Source organism: Ranitomeya variabilis, chromosome 5, assembly GCF_051348905.1.
Source record: "Ranitomeya variabilis isolate aRanVar5 chromosome 5, aRanVar5.hap1, whole genome shotgun sequence".
Classification (NCBI taxonomy): Eukaryota; Metazoa; Chordata; class Amphibia; order Anura; family Dendrobatidae; genus Ranitomeya; species Ranitomeya variabilis.
The window spans coordinates 626,283,341-626,306,958 of NC_135236.1; the positions used below are offsets into that span (position 1 = coordinate 626,283,341).

General features: G+C 44.8%; 1 protein-coding gene across 1 annotated transcript; it reads right to left on the minus strand.

Moving 5' to 3' along the window:
• Positions 1-1,683: 1,683 nt before the first annotated feature.
• HARS1 (histidyl-tRNA synthetase 1) lies at positions 1,684-20,838 on the minus strand. Its single transcript, XM_077266135.1, has 13 exons — positions 20,650-20,838; positions 18,710-18,799; positions 14,879-14,998; positions 13,878-13,973; positions 13,480-13,605; positions 11,773-11,880; positions 7,463-7,561; positions 7,091-7,184; positions 5,989-6,116; positions 4,691-4,954; positions 4,458-4,574; positions 2,492-2,638; positions 1,684-1,886 (listed from the first exon to the last, which is right to left on the minus strand). The coding sequence occupies exons 1-13, from the start codon at positions 20,779-20,781 to the stop codon at positions 1,827-1,829; spliced, it is 1,581 nt and encodes a 526-aa protein (XP_077122250.1). The 5' UTR covers positions 20,782-20,838; the 3' UTR covers positions 1,684-1,826.
• Positions 20,839-23,618: the final 2,780 nt, after the last annotated feature.

A 23,618-nucleotide genomic window follows, 5' to 3' on the forward strand; every position in this document is an offset into this window, starting at 1 on the left:
ATATTAACTATTGTGTGATATATCTCTATGGTTTAAAGGCATAAAAATGAAAAGTTTAAAAATTGCTACATTTTCCCACTGTCATGAAGTACAATATGTCACGAGGAAATCTCAGAATTGGTTGGATCCATTAAAGAGTTCGAGAGTTATTACCTCATCAATTGACACTGGTCGGAACTGAAAATATTGGCCGGGTCAGGAAGGTGAAAACAGGATTTGGGGTGGAGGCGTTAAAAGGACAAGTCTTTTTTGAAGAATTGATTTCCTCAGTACTCAAAATGTTTATTTGGGGAATCTATGGCAGGGAAGGTCACATCGGTCCTACTCCTAGGTTTACTGAGTAGTGGGAGCCATTGTTCAACATGACAATGCCAGGCCGCATTTTGTGAGTGTTACTGTGAGCAGTCTGTGTAGCCTAAATGTGCTACCATAGCCTGCAGCGTGTCCAGACTTGTCCCCCATCAAACACATCTAAGACATTACATATCGGCAATTGCAAAGGACGCTTCCACGGAGGATCTTGATGAATTTTGTTCCCAAGTGCATGGGAGACCGTTCTTCAGACAACCATTAATAACCTCTTTCATAGCCGACTAGGCGTATAAGTGCTTGTGTTTCTGCATGTGACGCCCATACTCGATACTGAATAAATCAAATTGTTTTGAAAGCTTTGTTTCCATTTTTTTATCATTGCTATATTATTAACATGTCTGTCCATCCTGTGATTTCTAGGACTTATCCTTTGTGTTGTAATTTCAATGTTGTGATAAAACAATACAATGACCAATACTCACCCCTTTAAGCGCTGTCATTTCTGTCGCTGCTAGCCGTCCTCACAGCTAATTACATGCCACTGTTCTGTACACCCGTGATCTGATAGAGGGAGCGCCATGATGGCCAGAGGTCTGCCGAAGACCCCCTGTGCCTGGCATGACTGTACCCCAGGGAAAGCCAGTGGCCGACGTTCATACGAGACCATTAATTTAGCTATGCATAATACTATGGTTTTGCTGTGCATACCACGAGTTCAAGTCCCATAATTTTTTTATTTTTCACTTTTTTCATATTTTTGTACAAATCGCGCCCCCCCCCACCTTAAAAATGAACAAGAAAAAACACTTGCTGGGATCATATCTGTTCTATCAAAATATATTAATCCAACTGGTGAACTGCGTGGAAAAAAAAAAAAAAAAAATCTAAAATCTAATCCATCCCAAAATGATGTCAATAAAACCATTGGCTCTGGCCTCAAAAAACCAAGCCCTCACTCAGCTCCATATTCCAAAAATTTTAAATAATACATCTCTCGGAAAATGACATCAGAACCTTTTTTTTTTGTTTGTTTTACAAATTTCTGATTTTTTTTTTTTTTTTTTAATACTTTAAACAAACCCTACGCATGCCTGGTATCTCCATAATTGTTCTCACCTGAAGAATCATATTGCCAGATCATTTTTACCGTAAAAGGAATGCTGTAAATTATAAAAAAAAAAAGCAAACAAAAATGGGGACGCACTTTTTTTTTCCTATTTTGTCACACTTGCAATTTTTTTTTCCTGCTTTCCAGTACATCACATGATAAAATGGATGGTGCAATTCAAAAGTACAACTCGTCCCTCAAAAAACAAGCCCTCACTTTAAGCCCTGCTTTAAGTACATGAATAGTCACACATTGTACGGCGCTCACTTTGTGGAACGGTTTATTGTATGACAGATAAAGAAACTGAAGAAATGCAAAATTCTTTCACATATGGTTTATAAATAATTGCTGACGACAGCGACCGGTGGACCCAAATATGGATTAGACTAAACTCTATGGTCGTGTCTTAAAAACGTCTAGTTCTTCTTTGAATTTCTTCCACCAAATTTTGCCTGGAAACATCAACCTAAAATAAAAAGATATAAGAAACAAATTACATTGTAAAAGATAGAAATGATGAGATGAGTAAAGGTGGTCTGTACTCTGCCAGGGGATCTGTTGGGATTTACATGGGGGTGGTGCAGGGGAAACTAAAAGGAATCAGATTTTTTTTTAAATGTGTGAAGCTTTCCAATTGGTGCATGGACGCCCCACTTGTAATCATAAAATTATTTTCTGTCCAGAAGTTTTCCCTTGCTTTGGTTATAAGACAATTAGCTAATGCTTGTTCCCATAGCTGTTGTGCAGGTTACTAAAAACATGGCTGTTGTGTTCAAATACAGCGCCACACCTGTCCACAGGCTAAGGAAGGTATTGCAATACAAGCTCCTGTGCACAGGTGTGGTGACTTTTTCCCCTTCAGACAGCAGCTGTAGCTTTCTAGTCCTGAATAACCTCGTTATATAGGTTTGTCTCTAATTCTGCCTATAAACAGGAGTGCGAAAGATACAAATTTTAAGTCTCTTTCTTCTGAAGAATTAATGCAGTATTTTCCTCGCTTTATAAATTAATAGTTTTGGCTAAAATTAAACTGTATTAGGAACAGCCTTATATGAACATCACCGTACATACCTCTTCTCTTGTGGAAACATCTCTCAGCTTTACGACTCCGTCTTTGAGTTCCTGCTCCCCAATAATGGCCACCAGTGGAATCCCGCTCTCTTCACAGTACTGCAGCTGATTCAGTAACTTTGGATTTTTTTTGTACAATAGTTCTGCCTGTGGGGACAAAAGGAGATGATAAATGGCGATGTCCTGGAAACCTGGTTTTGACTTCTTGTAAAATATAGATTGGCGAGATGCTACAGCCCAACACATTTAAAAAAACATGGTCACATCAACATCATCATCCTTGGTATTAGTGAGGAGACTATAAAGTTATAATCCTTTCAGAAATCCTACAAGTGTGATCCATAATTCATGTTCTCCTTCCCCCAAGGAAACAGAAGAACAAAAAGGTATTTGTTATTTATCCCTTTTTATCTTATAACTGTTTTGCATATTTGTGTGCCACTTTATTTTTATACCTTTTACTGTAAGCACTGTATATTTTTATATTAAAGATTAATATGTTTAATAAGTTTGATCCTTGTATGCGTTAAAGAATCAATAAGCCCTTCAGAGTGTGTGACCTTTTGATTGTCTGCCAGTAAGATATCTGAGGACTCATTGTGGCGTGTGGACTGTGTCAGGGTGTGACTTACGCTCACTTTATAACCTAGAATAGAGGATGAGTGTTGGATTGAGAGAGCCTTGCAGGCGCACTCCACGTCACATACTGAAAAGTCTGTACGTGAAAGTGTATATGGTGTGTAGTGCGAGTATAGTGTATTAATATACTCCCCTACCCCCGCTCTCGCCCGTGTCCATCGCTGTTCTTCTCCTCTTCTCAGTGCTGTCACTGCTCTGCAAACTCTTCAGGACACACTATGCTTTGAGTGACCCCGAAATGGCTTCTATGTAAGCCTATGGAGCGTCAGAACGAGGTTTACATTGTAAAAGAGACTTCTGGCTCATACAGAGTTAACCGGCTTGTCTAATTTGTGATGAAGTCACTGAAAAGAGGTGCAAAACGGCGCTGGTTTCCAAAGACAGTGGCTGTAGGGGAGTTTATTATTACACATCATACACATACACCCATTTATTGTAAAAAAAAATATTCATAGGAGCGCTTCTTTTAGGTTGGCTTGCAGTTGACAGAATTGTATTTCTCTCAGCAGCCGTTCAAGATATCGTAGTGTCGTTGCATCACGTGATCAATTCAAAATCTGGAGCAGCAGCTAAGAAAACATATGGCGCAGGCATAAGCCAGTCTGTAAGCCGATGTACACAATGAAGGGGCTGCAGGGTCCACAATATCCTCCAACAGCTGATCGGTGGGGGTCTTGCATTCTTCTCTAGGGAACTTGAGCCTGCAATCGTTTGATTGCATGTACAATACACTGCATTACTTTAATATTGCAACATGCTATCCATATACTGATCCTCCATGAAGCCCAGTAACAGGCTTCATTAATAAAAGTAGCGACAGGGACCATCAACACCCTGGGATCGAGTCGCAGACAGTGGATAATGGTAACTGCTCACCAATGGCCCATGTCAAACTCAGCAGCATCTGAAGTGAGCAGAACTAGCTTCTCTCGCTGTTGGCAGGCAGGCGCCGGCTGTGTGCACAGTGGACACCTTGTGAGAATGCTCCATAACCCTCCCATCCCCCTTTGTGCATCCAGGTATCAAAGTTACATTATAAAGGGAATACTGGGCAAATTCCATCTCATCCATTTATTCATGGTTGATATGGGGAATAACTGCGTAAATGTCGAGGTCGGGCTCTGGCCAAGCTGAATGGTTTTCCTAACTCCACACAAGTGAATGAGAATTACAGATAGAGCAGCACTGTAAGCTACGCAGTATCCATAATTCTCGCGTCCTGTAATAAGGGTCACAATATACTGAAATTTAGTATCCTTCACAAAAATCAGATTTCACAGCAGCTGGAATACGAGGCTCTAATGTAGACAGGGCACGGGTCATCTACCTTGACACCCGCATTCCACAGCTCAGATATAAGTTTCATTCTTTCTTCTAAAAGCTTCTTCTGAGCTGCTGCAACCAGAACCTGGGTGTCTGTGGTGCGAATCTTCTCTTCAGAAGCCTGAATGGAGAAAACATAAAAAGGACTATGGGAGGCCATAGAGAATATAAATATATGTTCAGTATTTCCAATAAAAGCTGATAAGGCAAAAAGAGTAGACCCGTTATATTACTCACCTCGGCTTTTTGCTCCATGATGGAAAATATCCTCTCAATTCCAATACTGACACCCACACATGGAACTTTCCTACCCTTTGGATCAAACATCCCCACCAAACCATCATATCGTCCCCCTCCGGCAACACTGCCGACATTGACCGATTCCTCCGTGTGATCATTCTGCTGTTGTTCTTGTTCCCCTTGATTCTGAAGCAGAATGGCTTCATAAATAACTCCCGTATAATAATCCAAACCGCGGGCCAAGCTGAGGTCAAAAGATATCTGCAAGGTGGGGAAAAACAAGCCACGTTTCAGTGTGAGCATAGTTCCTGAAAATTATGACTATGTAGCAACATCAGCAATGCAGGAGTCTGGGAAAGCAGTACAGGGCCTCATACATACAGCCCTATTACATCCACATTTACGCTCCATTAGGTGTATATCTGCAATGCTTCTAGAGTGTACATATAGCGCCCAGCACGGTACTGTAGGATATCCTGTGGCTCAGGAGTATAGATATGGTACAGAACTCTGTGGGCCACCCAAAGCCTCTGTGTGGTCCACCTGAGACCTAACAATTCAAACTGGAGCAGCATCTATAAAAAGGAGGTCACTAATGAGACGGCAGAGAAAGAAAAACTCTGTCAACAAGACAGAACTCAAGATTGGGTTAATCAAGAATGACATATGCTCAGTCATTATAGATCCACTGGAGAAATAGGTGCTAAATTTATTAAGACCACCACATTCGAGGACCACAACCAGAAATCTACATCAGCTAAAACGGCCAACGATGTACACCAATTTCAGCCTAAATTAAAGGAAATCTGTTGGGAAGCATTCATCCACACCACATTCAGATATGCTTTGTACACTTTTGGAAAAGTGCAGGAGTGCTAAAATATGTGACTCATTACCCCTGAAAATTGGCCTTAAGCCTTTAATGAATCCCCACCGCCACCCTGCGGTGAGAATGAAAATGCTGAAGATTTCCTTGCAGAAATTGCGGTGATTGAAAATCAGTCCCATTCATGCGAGTGGGAAGAGTCGCTGAACTTTCTGCAACTAAATCTGCAGAATCTGAATTTTATGCTTTGTATTTTTAGATGATGAGAAACCGATTATACCACTCACCAATGCATTTTTTTAAAACTGTTTTTCTAGCTTTACCTTTCTTAATGCTTATGTGTTCCCTGTGCCTCATACATGCACATTGGGTGGTTCACAGGCCCCAACAAAATCCCTGGGTTCAGCTGTCATTAACCCATGTGTATAGGGCCATTAGTGTTCTCACCAAGGTTATAACAAGACCTCACCTTATCCGTAACTCCAAATAGTTCCAAGTACTGAAGGAGCGTTTTCATGTCATTCAGTCCTTCTAGTGCCAGCTTGTTCTTTGAGAGTTTAGCATCTTTTAAAAGCTTCTCGATGAGATCCAATCCACCTAAAATGTGTTACACTATTTAGGTTACTATACACTGAAATTGCTACAAGGACAGGTTTTGGTTACTGATCTGAAAATTATGAAAAAAGGGAAACATTTTCAAAACCTCTCGATTTATTCAGTATTGAGCATGAGCGCCATTTGCAGAAATCCCCGCACTTACAGCCTTGACTGCCATCATGAGGGACCTCACGCCGACACTCTCAAAGCCCATCATAGTGCAGAGTAAGACAGCAGTGAAAGCTAGAATAGAGGTCTACTCTCCTCAGCAAGGAGTCCCACTTTTGTCTATGACGCAACGATATCCAGTGATGGGTCTAGAGACCACATGGGCAACACCATAAGTGGCCTTCATGAGGGAATGTGATCGTTTCCCAGGAGCCCTATTTCAACACACCACGAAGTCGCGTTGTTACTCGTGCTACTGTGAGCAGTTTGTGTAGCCCAAAACTTTCTACCACGGTCTACATCAATGTTTCCCAAACTCCAGTCCTAACCCCCTCCCCCCAAGAACAGATCATGTTTTCAGGATCACCTTGAGATTGCATAGTTTCTAATGACTTGATCTTACGTGTTTCTGACATAACTGCTATTAGTCATGGGATGTTCTTATTCCAAGGGCAGTTCTGCCAGAAACACATAATAACAACCATTTTTTTTATTAATATAAAAAAGAAAAAATGCAAAATCAAATACTGGCCCAATTGTGAAAGTCCTCTTTGAAGAAGTTTGCAGACTGAAGCGTTATGCTGCGCTACCATAACATCAGTGAGTAGGATGTGACAAGTCATGTGACAAGGCTCGTTAAAGGGTCAACGTTGGCTTGTAGGATTGCTACCTTCCAATAGGTGGCACTAGAGTTCTAGTTCTCTTCCTCTCTGAAGAGACAATTTGCATAATTATCAGTGAGTTTGTGACCATACAATAGACGTGTCGAGGCTTGACACTTCATAGGTCTACAAGGCCTGACTTACCATTATTTTGGACATATTCCCCAATCAGGTCAGCAGCCTCAGATGCCAGGCCCTTTTCTCCCACCATTTCATTCTTCACCTCTTCCCACGGTGTCTGAAAAGAAGGAATTAAGACTATAGTAAAGACACTTCTAAAATGGCAATAGCAGCTGTCACATGGTAATGTTCAAGCAAATGTGCAGAGGAACTGTCTTGTGAATGTGTATAATCAATTAGTAGTGGCCAGTAATTAGTAATGGGTCTCATAGGTTTGTCATTGGTATATAAGTCTGCTGGGCTGGAAATACTGCCTGAATATAGTAGAGCATAGTAAGAGCGCTGTACTGCTGACATTTTCATTGTGTAATATAAACATTATAGGATTATTTTTACCTTGTCTAGTTTATCCACCGAAGAGCAAATTGTTCGAAATTTTATGTCCGGTACACCACACACTGCAAACATCCCATCCAAAATCCTCCTGTCATTGACCTGCACAGAAAAATGTAATACAATTATTTCCATAATGAGAGCAAGAAATAATTTACAACAACTATTGCTATTGTAGCAATGCCGGGTAGGCTAGGGGTAAAATCTACAGCGTCTGAATAGGTAAGCCTGGCTAAGCTCTGCATATAACCAGCCTGGGTGTTCATCTATGTCAGTCTGCTGAGGAGGTTGTGCAGACTGGATGTGTGTTGGAGCAGAGGAGTGAGACAGGCCAGAAGAGACTGTACAGGTTGTGTGCACCAAGCTGCAAGTATCACTGTTTGCTATTGATAATAGCCGTTCTCTGACCAAACTGGAACGAGCTCAGCGGTGTCTAAAGTAGTCAGGGTCTGTGTTTGGTTAGCGAATGGACAAGGCTAGAAATTTACTGTTCAACCTGCGAAAAATAAATCACATTGTTTTTGATACAAGAATCCAGTGACTGTGTGAACCTACCCACTGCCTACCCGAGAGTGAATCCCTATCTATAGTGGAACAGCACATGTAGGCAAGGAATATTATCGCTAACCAGAGATTCTGACTGTCGGCCCATCTAACCAGGCTAGCAATTGCTCATCAAATGAAGCTCGTTCGGTGATTCATTCATGCAGGCATAAAAATAATTAGTTATCAGCAGTACGCCGCCCATGAGATATTCTGTGTGCGCACAACAATGATATTAGCGATCATTCTGTGAGCATACAATGAACAACCTGTCTAGACAGGCCAGTAAATGACCACGGATCAGCTTCTACCTCGTATATGGCCTGGATCAGTCTTTGTAGAGTGAACATAAGTGAAGTTGGTTAAAAATGGTGGCCAATTACCGACACACTACAACGCCAGGCCACATGCTGCTTGTGTTACAGTGAGAAACCTGTGGTTGAAATGTGCTACCATGGCCTGCAACATCTCTAGACTAGTCTTCCATTGAGCACAACTAGGACAATTTTGGTCAATAATTGCAAAGGGAGCTGCCAGCAGCGGATCTTGATGATTTGCTCAAAAGCATTTAAGCGGCAGAACATTCCTCAGACAACCAGTAACAAACTCACTGATAGCAGCAAAGACACACGAGTGTAGCACATCTACTCAAATTGAGAAGTTTTGAAACTTATCTTTCCATTTTGTCATCATTTGCATATCAGTAACGTGTCTATCCATCTTGTGGTTTCCATAATTCTAGCTTTCCTTCTGGGTGTTGCAATTTTAATTTTGAGAGTGTATTTATAACCATACTGTAATGGGCTACAATAGAGGCCCCAGTACGCATTAAAGGGAACCTGTCACCCCCCCCCCCCCAGGCATTTGTAACTAAAAGAGCCATCTTGTGCAGCACTAATGCTGCATTCTGACAAGGTGGCTCTTTTAGTTATTGTTCGTTGCACTGCAGAAATAATCCCTTTTGAATTTGGTCCCTCATACCTGTGAAATCGCCAGGGAGGCAGGTCTGTCCCCCTCATCCAAACGCCTCCCAGCCGTCACTCTGCAAAAAGGGCGCCGCCTCCTCGGCGTTATTCAATTGTCCAGGCGCCTGCGGTCATATTCTGCCTTGGGCATGCGCAGTTCGCGCTGCCCGACAACTGACATCACTTGATGTCTTGTTTACTGCGCCTGCGTGCACCCGCGGGATCTCGGGCCGTGCGTGCAGGCGCAGTAAACAAGACATCAAGTGATGTCAGTTGTCGGGCAGCGCGAACTGCGCATGCCCAAGGCAGAATATGACCGCGCAGGCGCCTGGACAACTAAATAACGCCGAGATAACTTCTCGCAGAGTGACGGCTGGGAGGCATCTGGATGTGGGGGGAAAGACCTGCCTCACTGGCGATTTCACAGGTATAAGGGACCAAATTCAAAAGGGATTATTTATGCAGTGCAACGAACAATAACTAAAAGAGCCACCTTGTCAGAATGCAGCATTAGTGCTGCACAAGATGGCTCTTTTAGTTACAAATGCTTGGCTCTCCCACTTGCCTGATACACAGGAGCACTCTCAGGATGGCCAAACACGCATATGTGAGCTCTGCGAGAGCCGCTACCGGAGACCTCTGCCAGCAAATTATCTCCCGGAGAACTAAAAGATCGGGCCAGCAAATTCTAGAGGCCGAAACCTTCTTTACCCAAACAGATGATGAGTCCGAACCCCCCATACACAGACTGCTGACTTATCCCACAGATATTGTTGACTTCAGTCGACTTTAGTCAAATGTGTGTGGGGTCCCATAACAGGTGATAAATGTATGATCTTTTTGAGTACCACCGCAGGCCCCATATTATCCAATGTGAATGGAGGGGGCATCTACCTACGATATCCTTTGATAATTCTGCTGGCTGGTTTGTTCTAGTTTGATTTGTTTGTTGTATGTTTGTTGTAAGCAGTTTTCTCATTACTATGCCTGATTCCATAATGTTCCTTGACCCAATGCACCCAACTTTTTTCCTCCTCCATGAACCCCACCTCTTTTTCCCATTTATTAGCTGCTTATGTATTAATCCTGGTCAAACCCCTTCTCCTGCCCCTTTTTGCCTATTATTTTTGTACATATTTTCATTTTTTTATTTTGTGTTTATCACATATGTTCTAACATTTATCATGTACCTATAGGCTGTAGCATAGCGCCTACTACGTGTCTTGGGGAACACTCGCTTGGCAGCAGAATCAAAGCACTCGGGCACGGTTTTCTATCAAAAACAGTCTTTTCGGTTTATTTCACATAATGTAAACCACATCCACAGGAACTTGGTAACAGTTTGAACACAGTCTGCATATATTCATCTTTACCACAGTTCGTCTCTTACCCCGGTCAGCATTATACACGGTTTTCAGACCGTTACCCGTTGGCAACCTTTACGGGTTCCTGGACACCCCTTGGCCTCCGAGGTGCCCATACACAATGTCTCTCACTCTGACCCCAGTCAGTGTAACACGGTTTCTTCCCGTTACCTGTTGGTGCCGCACAGGTTTCCCGGAACCCTCTTCTCCACAGAGGTATCCATCAGACGTTTCTCACTCACACTGACTTCAGGTCAGTCCCAGGTCCTCAACACAGACCTCCCAGGTCTACGGTCTCCAGGTGCTTCCAGGACGACTCCACTCGCCGGAGCCTCCAACACCAACCGTCCGTGCTATGTCCAGCACGCAGGCTCTCCAGCCTGGAATGGTCACTGTGTGCTTCCAGGACGTCTGTCCCCACCTGGGACCGTCCAGCACACAGGCCACTTTGCAGTGTCCTGCCAGGACACACGGAAGTGTGTCCACCCTGACGGACACTTACCCACTAACACTCACACTTCACCATGTGCTCCACACACCTCCTTTACATAGGTGTAACCACACCCAGGTACCTGTCACATGGCTAGTCAGGTGAGCGTGACATCACCACAGGTCCTTGCACACCATATATATGCCTCAATGCATATCTCAAGGAGCACAAACAGCGCCCCCTAGCTGCCACAGGGGTCGCTATACCACAATGCACTTTAGATGTTCTTAATAAAGACCATTGTCAGTCGTAATTTGGACCTTTCCATATGGGTCAAAATAAAATATCCAGTTATTGCATGAAGATCTTTGTTCATCATAATTTCAATGCGGAGGTCTTGTCTTTTGCTCGCATAAATGGAGGGTGGTCACGCATTTGCATTTCTCCAGACAGACTATGGGACTGCAGGAGATGGCCAAGTACAACTTTTAGCCATCATAGTCAGCCTCTCACTGCTTCATTCAAAAGGACAACATACAGCCCGTCACGATTCCTCAGCTCAGTGTGTCTTGGACAAGATGACTGACAGCTCAGTTTTCCAATCTGGTGCAAGGGCGTGCTGAGCTGTCAGGTGTTTTGATGGACAGCTCAACCATGCAATCTGAGGTGCTGAGCTTTTCCAGGTCCAGGTGATTACTCCACTAATTAGCCGAGCTGTCTGTCCCAGAGTTCTGCCAGACATAGCATCTGCGCAGTGATTTGCCTTGTATTTCCGTGCTTTATTTATTGATATTTTGCTGCCTAACCTTGGACCTCATTCTGACCACCCGTTTGCCTAGCCCCTTTGCTCTGATCCGCTATCTTCCTGGTATTCTTACCTTGGACAGTGAACTGACTTTGCCTTTTCCCTTTAGTTTACTACATGCTTTCTTGGCATCTGATCCTGGAGCTTTGACTATACCCTGCCTCATGGCCTGTCTGTGAGTAGTGACTAGTGTAACATCACCTTACCTTAATTAAAAATTCTCCCAGCTCCAGTTCACTCAGAATTTCATGAACAATCTTCAGACATTCAGCATCAGGGATCATCGCATCATATTGTCCAGCAATGTCAAAGTCCTGGAGGCAAATGGAATACACACTATTTACTATCTATCACCACCTTATCGGCCAAATAACAGCTCTAAAATTCTGCCGAGTCTTGCCCTAGTTTTACTGCTGCACAATTAAAGTCGTGTAGCTCTATCATAAAAGCCTTCCATTCTCAGAATGGGCAGTGAGGCCTAGAAGTCCGATCCCCATGCTCATAATCTTATGGTAAATATATCCTAGCCACATACTACAATATTATATGATGGATACACCTAATTAGGCAGGTGATTAGAAAAAAAAAAAGTACTTAGGGAGTGTTCAAGATCCCCAAAAATCCCTTCTGTTCCTCTCCTCTGACAATCAACAGTGACATGGAAACCAAGGCATGACGCTGGCAATTCTGATCATGAGCTCACAGCTCTGACAAGGGTGACTAGGAGGAGATTTCATATACAATACTAGCAGCTCATATATTTTACTCTGTAAAAACAATGCATTCTCATAGAAGACCAGAATAGTCCACTACCCTGCCCAATATTAGAAACCTGACAAAATGGAGGATAAGTGAAGGCAACTCATGAAATTGGCCTTCAGGAAAAACTTATTGAAATCAATGAGAATATTAAAAGGATGTGGACACCTACGTGGTGAATTTAGCCTTCAGTGCATGTATTTTTGAAATTGGGTTTCAATATATGTGCACCATTTGCCTTCTATATTTACCTCTGGGCTGCAGTCTACTGCTGGCAGCAGAATGAGTTACCTGTGAATCCATCAGTGAGCTCGCTTCAACATAAACACTTGTCTTTTTATGAGCTCTTCTAGGCCAACGTATTTCCACAGACCCCATCAAAGTGGAGCTGAACTATGTGGTCATAAATCAGCAGAGAGGAGCTCAGAAAAAAAAAAAAAAACAGATGAAAGAATTAGAAATGCTCCATTTGGAGTGAGCGGACTGACGCATTCTAAGGCTATGTGTACACGTAGAATGGTCCTTTGCGGATTTTTCAGCAGCAGATTTTATAAATCCGCAGGGCAAAAACACTGCGTTTTTCCTGCGGATTTATAACGGATTTACAGCGTCTTTTGTGCGGATTCCACTGCGGTTTTACACCTGCATTTTTCTATTATGGAGCAGGTGTAAAACCGCTGCGGATTCCGCACAAAGAATTGACATGCTGCGGAATGTAAACCGCTGCGTTTCTGCGCGTTTTTTTCCGCAGCATGGGCACAGCGTTTTCGGTTTCCCATAGGTTTACATTATACTGTAAACTCATGGGAAACTGCTGCGGATCTGCAGGGAAACTGCTGCGGATCTGCAGCAAAATCCGCATCGTATGCACATAGCCTAATTTAACCCATTCTGCAGCCAGCAATGTGCAGAGAGACAAGGTAGCCTGCAAAAACTGTAAAAGGATTTACAGCACAAAATATATACATTAATGTCAAACAAAAAATATCCCCAAACGTGTCTATTACAAGCACTCCTCTAAATGTGCGTATTATAAAATTAAAGAGAACAGAAATATGGACTGAAGATTGCTGTTTTAAGTAATATAATGCATAACACGTTTGGTCTGTATAATATTTACACTACGTGGATAGATTGTGTCTCCTAAGACTTACACATTGGTAGAACTCTCTGTAGCGGCCTCTGGTCATGGCCGGGTTGTCCCGTCTGTAAACTTTAGCAATATGGTAACGCTTAATGTTGGTAATCTTGTTCATTGCCAAATAACGAGCAAATGGAACCTGGTGGAGGAGTGAAGGATTGTAACGCAGTGACGCCAAAAAAGGCTGGAGAAATGTAATAGATATATATAAAAAAATATATAAATTATATCACATCCACACACTTGTACATGTGGAAAGCTACAGATTGAATGGAACTAAAAAAGCCTACATTTTGACTATTTGCCAGCGCCATAGATTTTGACTGGGAAGGTGAAGTGCGTGTTTGATGGTCCCTCCAGTCCAACTTCTCCCCGCCATTTCGATATGATCACTTCTTTTTAAAAGGATACAGTAAGATCATAACGTAGAGACAGCAATTCCCCGCCCTGATCTTTCAGGTCATATATGAGCTTAGAGTCTTCTCCATACTTTCCAGTTAGAGTTTCCTGAAAAAAGAAAAAAAAAAAAAAAAATTGAGATCAGATGTCTTACCAAATAAAAACAAAGTGAGAAGTCCATGCTACCCAAGGCAGACATGCGCACACAAGACAGCTCTTCTGCAAAAGCCAAATGTGGCTGACCATGATTTCTACCATAGCAGCTCCACACATGTGTAAGGGGCATCCTGCAGGAAGATTCAGGAGGGGACACAGTGGCACACAAGTGATGTGGTCCCTTTATTCTCAGGATCAGAGGGGTACAAGAGGTCAGATCACCACCCATCATATAGCGGTTCCCTAGTACACTGGCAATTACCATACACTTAGCTATGATGTTCTGATTGCAGCTTTTGGTGAACAACTGGATGCACAGGAGCCGCAGATGACTCCCAAATATCTCTACATTTATGGGTTAATGCAGATGCCCCTTATTCTGCAGAATATCACATTTGTCCTCATTACACCTACCCATCTGAGGTCTTCAGCGAGCACACAAGTCCTGTCACTGCTCCGTTACCTTTTCCATGTATTAATATAAGGTGGAGCTCCACATTAATGTAATGTTTATCATACCACATTAATATTTTACCAAGCTCAGCACTGAGGACTGATCAGTAAAGTGCTGGGAACCAGCGGTTATCCTCACACACACTGGGGGGACCGACCTCTGCAGCCTGTCCTCACCTTTCCTGGTTGGGATTTTCAGCAGCTCTAATAAATTGCACCTATAATCATGGACACCAGAAGGTCTTTCCAGGCTTATTCTTCCCCACATGTAGTAAACCTCACATCGTACAACAGCTCTTCAAAGTCATTATTCAGTCCCCCAAATCTAAGCCATTCTTCAAACAAGTGGTTGTACCAAGGTACAATCTATCTGCAACACAAGGAAATCACTGACCCATCCTTACCTTCAGCTCAAATACAGGCGTGTCGATGGTCTCCGCACCATGGCGTTTAAAGCAGTTGATAATAGTGCTGAAAACCTTCTCTCGAATGGCCATCTGTTTGGGATTATAATCTCTTGTACCCTAAGAGGGAGAAAAAAAAAAAAAACAAGAATGTACAGTCGCTTACAAAAGTGAATGTAAAGAGCATGCCTACAACGGTGAACACTTGATTTTCTTTTTATTATGAAGCAAAAAAATAGGACAAAATAACTGAAAACTTCAGTGTTCATAATTATTCACTCCCATAAAGTCAGTACTTTGTAGAGCCTCCTTTTGCAGAAATTACAGCGGCAAGTCGCTTTGGATAAGTCTCTATGAGCTTTCCATATCTTGCCACTGGGGACTTTTGCCCATTCATCAAGGCAACACTGCTCCAGCTCCTTCAGGTTGGATGGTTTCCTCTGGTGAACAGATATCTTCAAGTCTAAGGGTACCGTCACACAGTACCATTTTAATCGCTACGACGGCACGATCCGTGACGTCGCAGCGATCGTATGATTATCGCTCCAGCGTCGTAGACTGCGGTCACACGTTGCAATCACGGCGCTGGAGCGATGCCGAAGTCCCCGGTAACCAGGGTAAACATCGGGTAACTAAGCGCAGGGCCGCGCTTAGTAACCCGATGTTTACCCTGGTTACCAGCGTAAACGTAAAAAAAACAAACAGTACATACTTACATTCCGGTGTCTGTCCCCGGCGTCTCAGCTTCTCTCCACTGTGTAAGCGCCATAGCTGGAAAGCAGAGCGGTGACGTCAGACGTCACCGCTGTGCTCGCTTTCCGGCCGGCAGGCGCTTACACAGTGCAGAGAAGCTGAGACGCCGGAGGACAGACACCAGAATGTAAGTATGTACTGTTTGTTTTTTTACGTTTACGCTGGTAACCAGGGTAAACATCGGGTTACTAAGCGCTGCCCTGCGCTTAGTTACCCGATGTTTACCCTGGTTACAAGCGAACACATCGCTGGATCGCTGTCACACACAACGATCCAGCGATGTCAGCGGGTGATCAAGCGACGAAAGAAAGTTCCATACGATCTGCTACGACGTACGATTCTCAGCAGGATCCCTGATCGCTGCTGCGTGTCAGACACTGCGATATTGTAACGATATCGCTAGAACGTCACGAATCGTACCGTCGTAGCGATCAAAATGGTACTGTGTGACGGTACCCTAACTACAGATTATCAATTGGATTAAGTCTAGGCTTTGACTAGGCCACCCCAAAACATTTACATGTTTCCCCTTAAACCACTCGATTGTTGCTTTAGCAGTATGCTTTGGGTCATTGTCTTGTTGGAAGGTGAACCTCCATCTAAGTCTCAAATCACTGACAGATTAAAACAGGTTTTGCTCAAGAACATCTCTGTATATCGCACCATCCATCTTCCCCTTGACTTGGACCATTTTCCCTGTACCTGCTGCCAAAAAAGATCCCCACAGCATGATGCAGCCACGTTTCACTGTGTGAATGGTGTTCTTGGGGTGATGAGTTGTGTTGGTTTGACGCCAAACATAGTGTCTACTTTGTTGATCAAAAAGTTCAATTTTGGGCTATTATGACCACACCACTGTCATGCATACATTTGGGGGAGACTCCCACATGTCTTTTGGCAAACAAAACAACCCTTACCATTTCTGTGTGCAAGTAAAGGCTATTTTTCTGCCCACTCTTCCATATACACCACCTCTATGGAGTATGGCTTATTGTGGTTGTATGTATGCAGAGTTCCAAAGTCTCTGCTTGGGAACTCTGCAGCTCCTTCAGGGTTACCTTTGGTCTCTGTGCTGCCTGTCTGATTAATGCCCTCCTTGCCCGGACTGAGAGTTTGGCCACACTGAATGTACATGGGCAAATCATCAAGATCCGCTGCTGGCAGCTCCTGTGAAATCACCGACCAATGATGTCCCAGATGTGAAATCCAGAGACACTGTCTTCTATAGTAGCACGTTTAAGCCACACAGGCTCCTCATAGTAAGACGAGCAACATGCATCCTAGCGTTGTCATGTTGAAAAAACAGCTCCTGGGACACGACCAAATCAATGTAACGCTGAGCTGTTAGTGCACTTGGAATAAAGACTAGGGAGGTCCAGCTTCCATAGAGTATGCCACCCCAAACCATAACCCAGGAGTAGAACCATTGTGATGTCCCTTCATAAAGGTTTACAAGTCATGGCACACGTGGCCTCCAGATCAACTTCCAGCTATGACTGCGTCCAAGACAAAAGCACGACTCGTCACTGAAGAGGATAGACCTCTATTGCCATCTTATTCTGCTACATAATAGCCTGCGAAAGTGGTTGTGTGAGGTCAATGGACCACCTGTAACTGGCCGCCGAGCTCGTAGCCCAATGTCATGTAATCACCTATGTAACCTAAATGTGCTACTATGGCCTGCAGAGTCTCCAGACCTGTCTCCCATCGAGAACATGAGGGATGTCATTAGTCGGCAATTGCAAAGGGAGCTGCCAGCAGCGGATGTTGATGATTTCCATGCTCAAGTGCATTCTTTGAGGCAGAACATTCCTCACACAAACATCTGTAATCTCAATGATCACAGCCTGGACTGTAAATGCAGGGATTTCTGCTTATGCATGTGGCACTATTTTTTTTTTTTACTCGATACAGAATAAATTGAGAGGTTTTGAAAATGTTGCTTCCATTTTTTCATCATTTACATCATTAATATATCTAACAATCCTTTTATTGGCAGATATCACTGTACTATGTGCATTGCTCTAGTGATGTGGACACTTTAGGTTCAGGTAAAGGTAAATGCGTTGACAGCTGCAGAAATCTACAAACCTAGAACAAATGCCCTGCAAGGCTGTAAAGGTGGCAGGGGCACATTAAAACAAAAATCTCAGCCAAATCATAGCTATAACCAAACATTTACACAAATATATTTAACATGGATGGTGATAATCTGAAAAAAAAGAAAGATATATTTTATATGAAATGCTATCCCTCATGAAGGTTAGGTTAGGCACAACAGGGACATGCCAATATCTATAAAGGAAATCTGTAAGAAGATTATTGCTACATAATCCGAGAGCAGAAGTTTTATCAGCATGAGATTATCATGAGGACTAATAAACCTGCTGCCAAATAGTCCGACCAGTGATCGGTACCTTTCTGCCTATGCACTGTGTACACTGAAAACTGCCAATCAGTGGTGAGGGTGGAGTTATACAGAGCTCAGCAGTCAAGGGAACTGGTAGATCTGCGGCAAATAAACTTTGTATCAAAACCGCAGCAAGAGATACACAGCTGGACTAAGTCTCTGCCCCTACATCATGGTGCTATTATAAGGGGTAGCAAAAACCTGGAGACAGATTCCCTTTAAGGTTTTGTTCACATGTGTTGGATCTACATGTTGCAAACTCCACATGTATCTTAAAAAAAAAAAAAAAAAAATCAGATTTCTACTGTAGTTTTTGTGCTAAGGCTAGATAATAATCAGTGGGGTCTATCTGGTATATGGTGTATTTTACAAGAATACTTGTATTGCTAGTCTACATAAAGATTTTCTATAAACCTTTTTTCCTGGTGAATACAAGTATATACTAATCCAGACATGAAAGGAGAGAGAAACGTTCACTTTAAAGAGACAACCCCTTATTAAATGAAACCGTGCCCCATGTACTCAAGTCATAGTACGATTCATGTAACCGTTACAGACACTTTTTTTCTTTTCCAGCAGATTTTTCATTTCAATCACATTCTTCCTACACGACATTATCGTGTGTTACTTTTTGCTTTGTGGCAAACAATACATTTCGTATATATTACCTTTGGGGTCTTGAGAACAAACTTGTGTTTTCCATCATCAGGTCCCAGCTTTGCCTTCAGTTCTAAGAGTTTTGCAACTTCTTCTGCAATCTAAGAAATAAATAATCATTACTGCAGCACAACTCTCATGGAGGCCGGACAGGCGTATGGAACATAATCAGAGAAGGACCCGCTGCTCACATCACATTGTGCTACATTCATTGCTTGACCCCAAGTCTGAGCTAATTATTTTAAGGCTATACATTTTAGGAGTCTGCCCATTTTATACCGACTCCACAGCCCTGGATGTGAAGTGACTTGTGGACACTAACAAGGTCCTGGGATTTATACCCGACTCCCTCCTCATCTCACTAATAGATGTAAGACTTCACTGTGATGTTTACTACCCTTCATAAAAGGGATGATGAGCGCCGCTCCCCTCCGGAGAGCACTGCCCTGAGCCAGCAGGATGATGAAACAGATCTGTGGATTACAGTGTTCTCCTACACCGGGCACTGCACACACCAGGAGCGCTCAGACACAGGGCACACTACTGGGCACCGCCACATGCCTGCCTGCACTAAAAGCCCCATTTCACCCATCTGACATTGAATGGGGGCGGAGGTCACTGTGAACACACTTTAAAGGGGGGAATCTGAAATAAATACTGTTATTACAATGGCAGAAGCCATGGTCACTGTCCCCACCCTGAAACAAAGAGTCGTCAGTCCGTTTCAGGCTATGTGCACACGTAGTTTTGAGCTCTGCGGATTTTTCCGCAGCTGATTTGAGAAATCCGCAGGTAAATGGCACTGCGTTTTACCTGCGGAATTACCGCGGATTTTGTGTGGATTCCACCTGCAGATTCCTATGGTGGAGCAGGTGTAAACCGCTGCAGATTCCACACAAAGAATTGACATGCTGCAGAATGTAACCCGCAGCGTTTCCACACGTTTTTTCCGCAGATTGGGCACTGCAGATTGTGTTTTCCATAGGTTTACATTGTACTGTAAATGCATGGAAAGCTGCTGCGGATCCACAGCAAAATCTGCAACGTGTGCACATAGCCTCAGGGTCTGGGCTGGTCACTGCTCTGCTGAGCATGCGTCAGGTATCAGTTCCGACATATGCCTAGTAGGATCTTATCACGGTGCTACATTATTTTTAATGCACAGTGACAGTGCACTCCCTTAAAACTGACCCAGGCCAGGAAGGGGATAAAGGCAGCCTGCCATCAGCAGGGCCAAAGTGATGTGTAGGGGGCACTGCAGAGTGAAGGCCTGTCCTTGCTGTCCCACTGGGCTGCACACTACTGTCAGCCCCTACCCTGGACTGTACACAGGAGCGGTGACCACACTGCTGTCAGCCCCTCCCCCCGGACTGTACACAGGAGCGGTGACCACACTGCCATCAGCCCCTCCCGCCGGACTGTACACAGGAGCGGTCACCACACTGCTGTCAGCCCCTCCCCCCGGACTGTACACAGGAGCGGTGACCACACTGCTGTCAGCCCCTCCCCCCGGAATGTACACAGGAGCGGTGACCACACTGCCATCAGCCCCTCCCGCCGGACTGTACACAGGAGCGGTGACCACACTGCTGTCAGCCCCTCCCCCCGGACTGTACACAGGAGCGGTCACCACACTGCTGTCAGCCCCTCCCCCCGGACTGTACACAGGAGCGGTCACCACACTGCTGTCAGCCCCTCCCCCCGGACTGTACACAGGAGCGGTCACCACACTACTGTCAGCCCCTCCCCCCGGACTGTACACAGGAGCGGTCACCACACTGCTGTCAGCCCCTCCCCCCGGACTGTACACAGGAGCGGTCACCACACTGCTGTCAGCCCCTCCCCCCGGACTGTACACAGGAGCGGTCACCACGCTGCCGTCCGCCTCTCCCTCTGGGCCCCGCAGGCCGCACTGTGTAGCAGCCGTCCTTCCGCACTGTCCCGCACTCACCTGCTCGGCGCTGGCCTTCTCCTGCTTCAGTTTCCGCACCTTCTCTCCCTGCAGCGCTGCCGCCTGCTCCAGCTCTGCTCTTTCCGCCATGCTGAATGGTCTAGCAAGAAGCCGGCGCTGAGAGCCGCGCATGCGCAGTGCAGGGGGAAGTGCGGCGCTCCCGCGGCGGGGCCGCCCATTGTGTCCTGTGTCAGCAGCGCTACAGTCCCGGTCACATACAGTATCTACACCGGAACCTATGTGCGTACCCCATGGCTCACACGTCACACCTGTATACACTGCATAAACGTGCCGCATCTCTCACATCAGGTGCACTCAGAAGGTGGAACAGTTACCCAAACAAACAGATTTAGAGGGATTTCCACATGCAAGAAATGTGAAAAATAAGTGTAAGAAACCCCAGACATATAGACTCCCCTCCCCCGGTCCATCATTGTTCCAGTGCTGCAGCACTGACATCACAACCGATGCCGCCAATCACAGACTGTAATAACAGCCGGCTGCAGCGGTGAAGGCCGTTGTAGGCCTGATATTACCACTGCGCCAAAACACAGAGAAGCCTTGCAGAGCCTGCCCTAGACCGGGGGAGGGGAAGGACAACTTGTCTTTGCTATTTTACAAGCGTCCAATCATTTGGGGATCATTGAAAGTGGAAAATCACTTTAAGCTTTGACATTTCACAGAAACTGTAAGAATTGAGAGGGGGAATCTGGTTGCTATGGGAACCACATCATCAGGACCGTAAGGGGTTACAGCCTGGGCCGGGATCCTTGGGGGGCCCAAAGGGTTCACAGAAGACAGACAGACGCTACACAGACCCATCGTGCTGCTCCCTGCTGGTGATTTTGCGGTATTACACCTTAGAGCTCCACTTGTCCTTTGCATCAGTTTGGATAATCTGCCCTTAGGCCACGTTCACACGATCAGTATTTGGACAGTATTTTATATCAGCGTTTGTAAACCAAAACAGGAGAGGAACAGTCAGCGGAAAAGTATAGTATAAACACCTCACCACTTCTGTATTAGCACTCACTCCTGGTTTTGGCTTACAAATATTAAGGTAAAATACTGACAAAATACTGATCATCAATAGCGTTGAGGGGGCTCTGAGGGGGCCCACCCGGAGCTACTCTACTGTAACTGCATCGGTGTGCGCAGCGCTCCGATAGTTACATTCTGCGGCAGAGCAAGGAGAATCAATCTCCCTGCTCTGCCGCTATGGGGCCCCTGAGCAGGCGGGGGGGGCCCGGTGCCAGCAGTGGGCTCCCTGCCCATCATCGCAGAGTCAACTTTATCGGTATCTAGCCGATACAGCTGACCGCAGTGATGAGAGAGGGAGCGTTACACTCCCTCTGCCATCACCCCCCTCTCAGCGTCTGACTTCACTGATGACAACACTGACAGGTGGTTGTGATGACGTCACTACTCGGCGCCCACGGTCTGGAGGCGTGCAGGAGCTCAGAGCAGCGGAGGAACCAGGAGGAAGAGGTGAGTATTAGATTTATTTTTTATGGGGCTGCATTACACTATACAGGCTACCTATGGCAGGGTGCAATATAATATACAGGCTGCCTATGGGGGGTGCAATATACTATACAGTCTGCCTATAGGGGTGCCATATACTATACAGGCTGCCTATGGGAGGTGCAATATACTATACAGGCTGCCTATGGGGGGTGCCATATACTATATAGGCTGCCTATGGGGTGCCATATACTATACAGCCTGCCTATGGAGGTGCAATATGCTATACAGGCTGCCTATGGGGGGTGCCAGATACTATACAGGCTGCCTATGGGGTGGTGCACTATACTATACAGGCTGTTGTCAATTCTGTTCTCGAACTCCCTCCTGTGGTCAGGAATGGTACTTCGGCGAGTTCTGTCCATGGACTCCCTCTGGTGGCTGTGAGTGGAGCTGCTGGTTCTGAGGTTCTTTCTTCAGCTGACCTCGCTTAGTTCTGGCTGGCTGCTCTATTTAACTCCACTCAGATCGTTACTTGATGCCAGCTGTCAATGTCCTAGTACTGGTTCAGTTTTCTCTTGGATCTTTCAGATGACCTGTCTACTCCAGCAAAAGCTAAGTCCCTGCTAGCTGATTTGTTCACCACTGTTTTCTTTTCCAGTTTGCTATCATGATTTTGTCTTGTTAGCTGGAAGCTCTGGGATGCAGAGTGGCACCTGCGCACTGTGAGTCAGTGCGGGGGTCTCTTTTGCACACTCTGCGTGGTTTTTTGTAGATTTTTGTGCTGACCGCAAAGATACCTTTTCTATCCTCAATCTGTTTAGTAAAGTCTGGCCTCCTTTGCTGAAACCTGTTTCATTCCTGTGTTTGTGACTTCCATCTTAACTCACAGTCAATATGTGTGGGGGCTGCCTATTTCTTTGGGGAATTTCTCTGAGGCTAGTTAGGCTTAATTTTCTATCTTTAGGGGTAGTTAGCTCTTAGGCCGTGAAGAGGCGTCTAGGCAGAGTCAGGTACGCTCCACGGCTATTTCTAGTGTGTTGTGATAGGATTAGTGGTTGTGGTCAGCAGAGCTCCCACTTCCCAGAGCTAGTCCTGTATTACTAGTTTGCTCATCAGGTCATTCCGGGTGTTTCTAACCACCAGGTCAATCATAACAGTACAGCTGGCCAGTAAAGTGTTAATGCATCTCAATAGAGGGATAAGAGAAGTTCTGAGACCATTTTTTTTTTTCCTCTGCAGCGTGTTTTGTTTTTCCTTTCCCCTAAATCTCTGGGTGGTTCAGGACACAGGTGTAGATATGGACATTCAAGGTCTGTCCTCTTGTGTGGATCAACTCACTGCAAGGGTACAAGGCATTCAAGATTATGTAGTTCAGAACCCGATGTTAGAACCCAGAATTCCAATTCCTGATTTGTTTTCTGGGGATAGATCTAAGTTCCTGAATTTCAAAAATAATTGTAGATTGTTTTTTGCTTTGAAACCCCGCTCCTCTGGTGACCCCA

Excerpts from the sequence above, each read along its gene's own strand:
- HARS1 (XM_077266135.1), bottom strand. The coding sequence starts at position 20,781 with ATGCGCGGCTCTCAGCGCCGGCTTCTTGCTAGACCATTCAGCATGGCG. Across the intron at positions 13,974-14,878 it reads CGCCTGTATTTGAGCTGAAG|GAAACTCTAACTGGAAAGTA; the intron begins GTAAGGATGGGT and ends TTCTTTTTTCAG. Across the intron at positions 2,639-4,457 it reads TGTGGAATGCGGGTGTCAAG|GCAGAACTATTGTACAAAAA; the intron begins GTAGATGACCCG and ends TTGTCCCCACAG.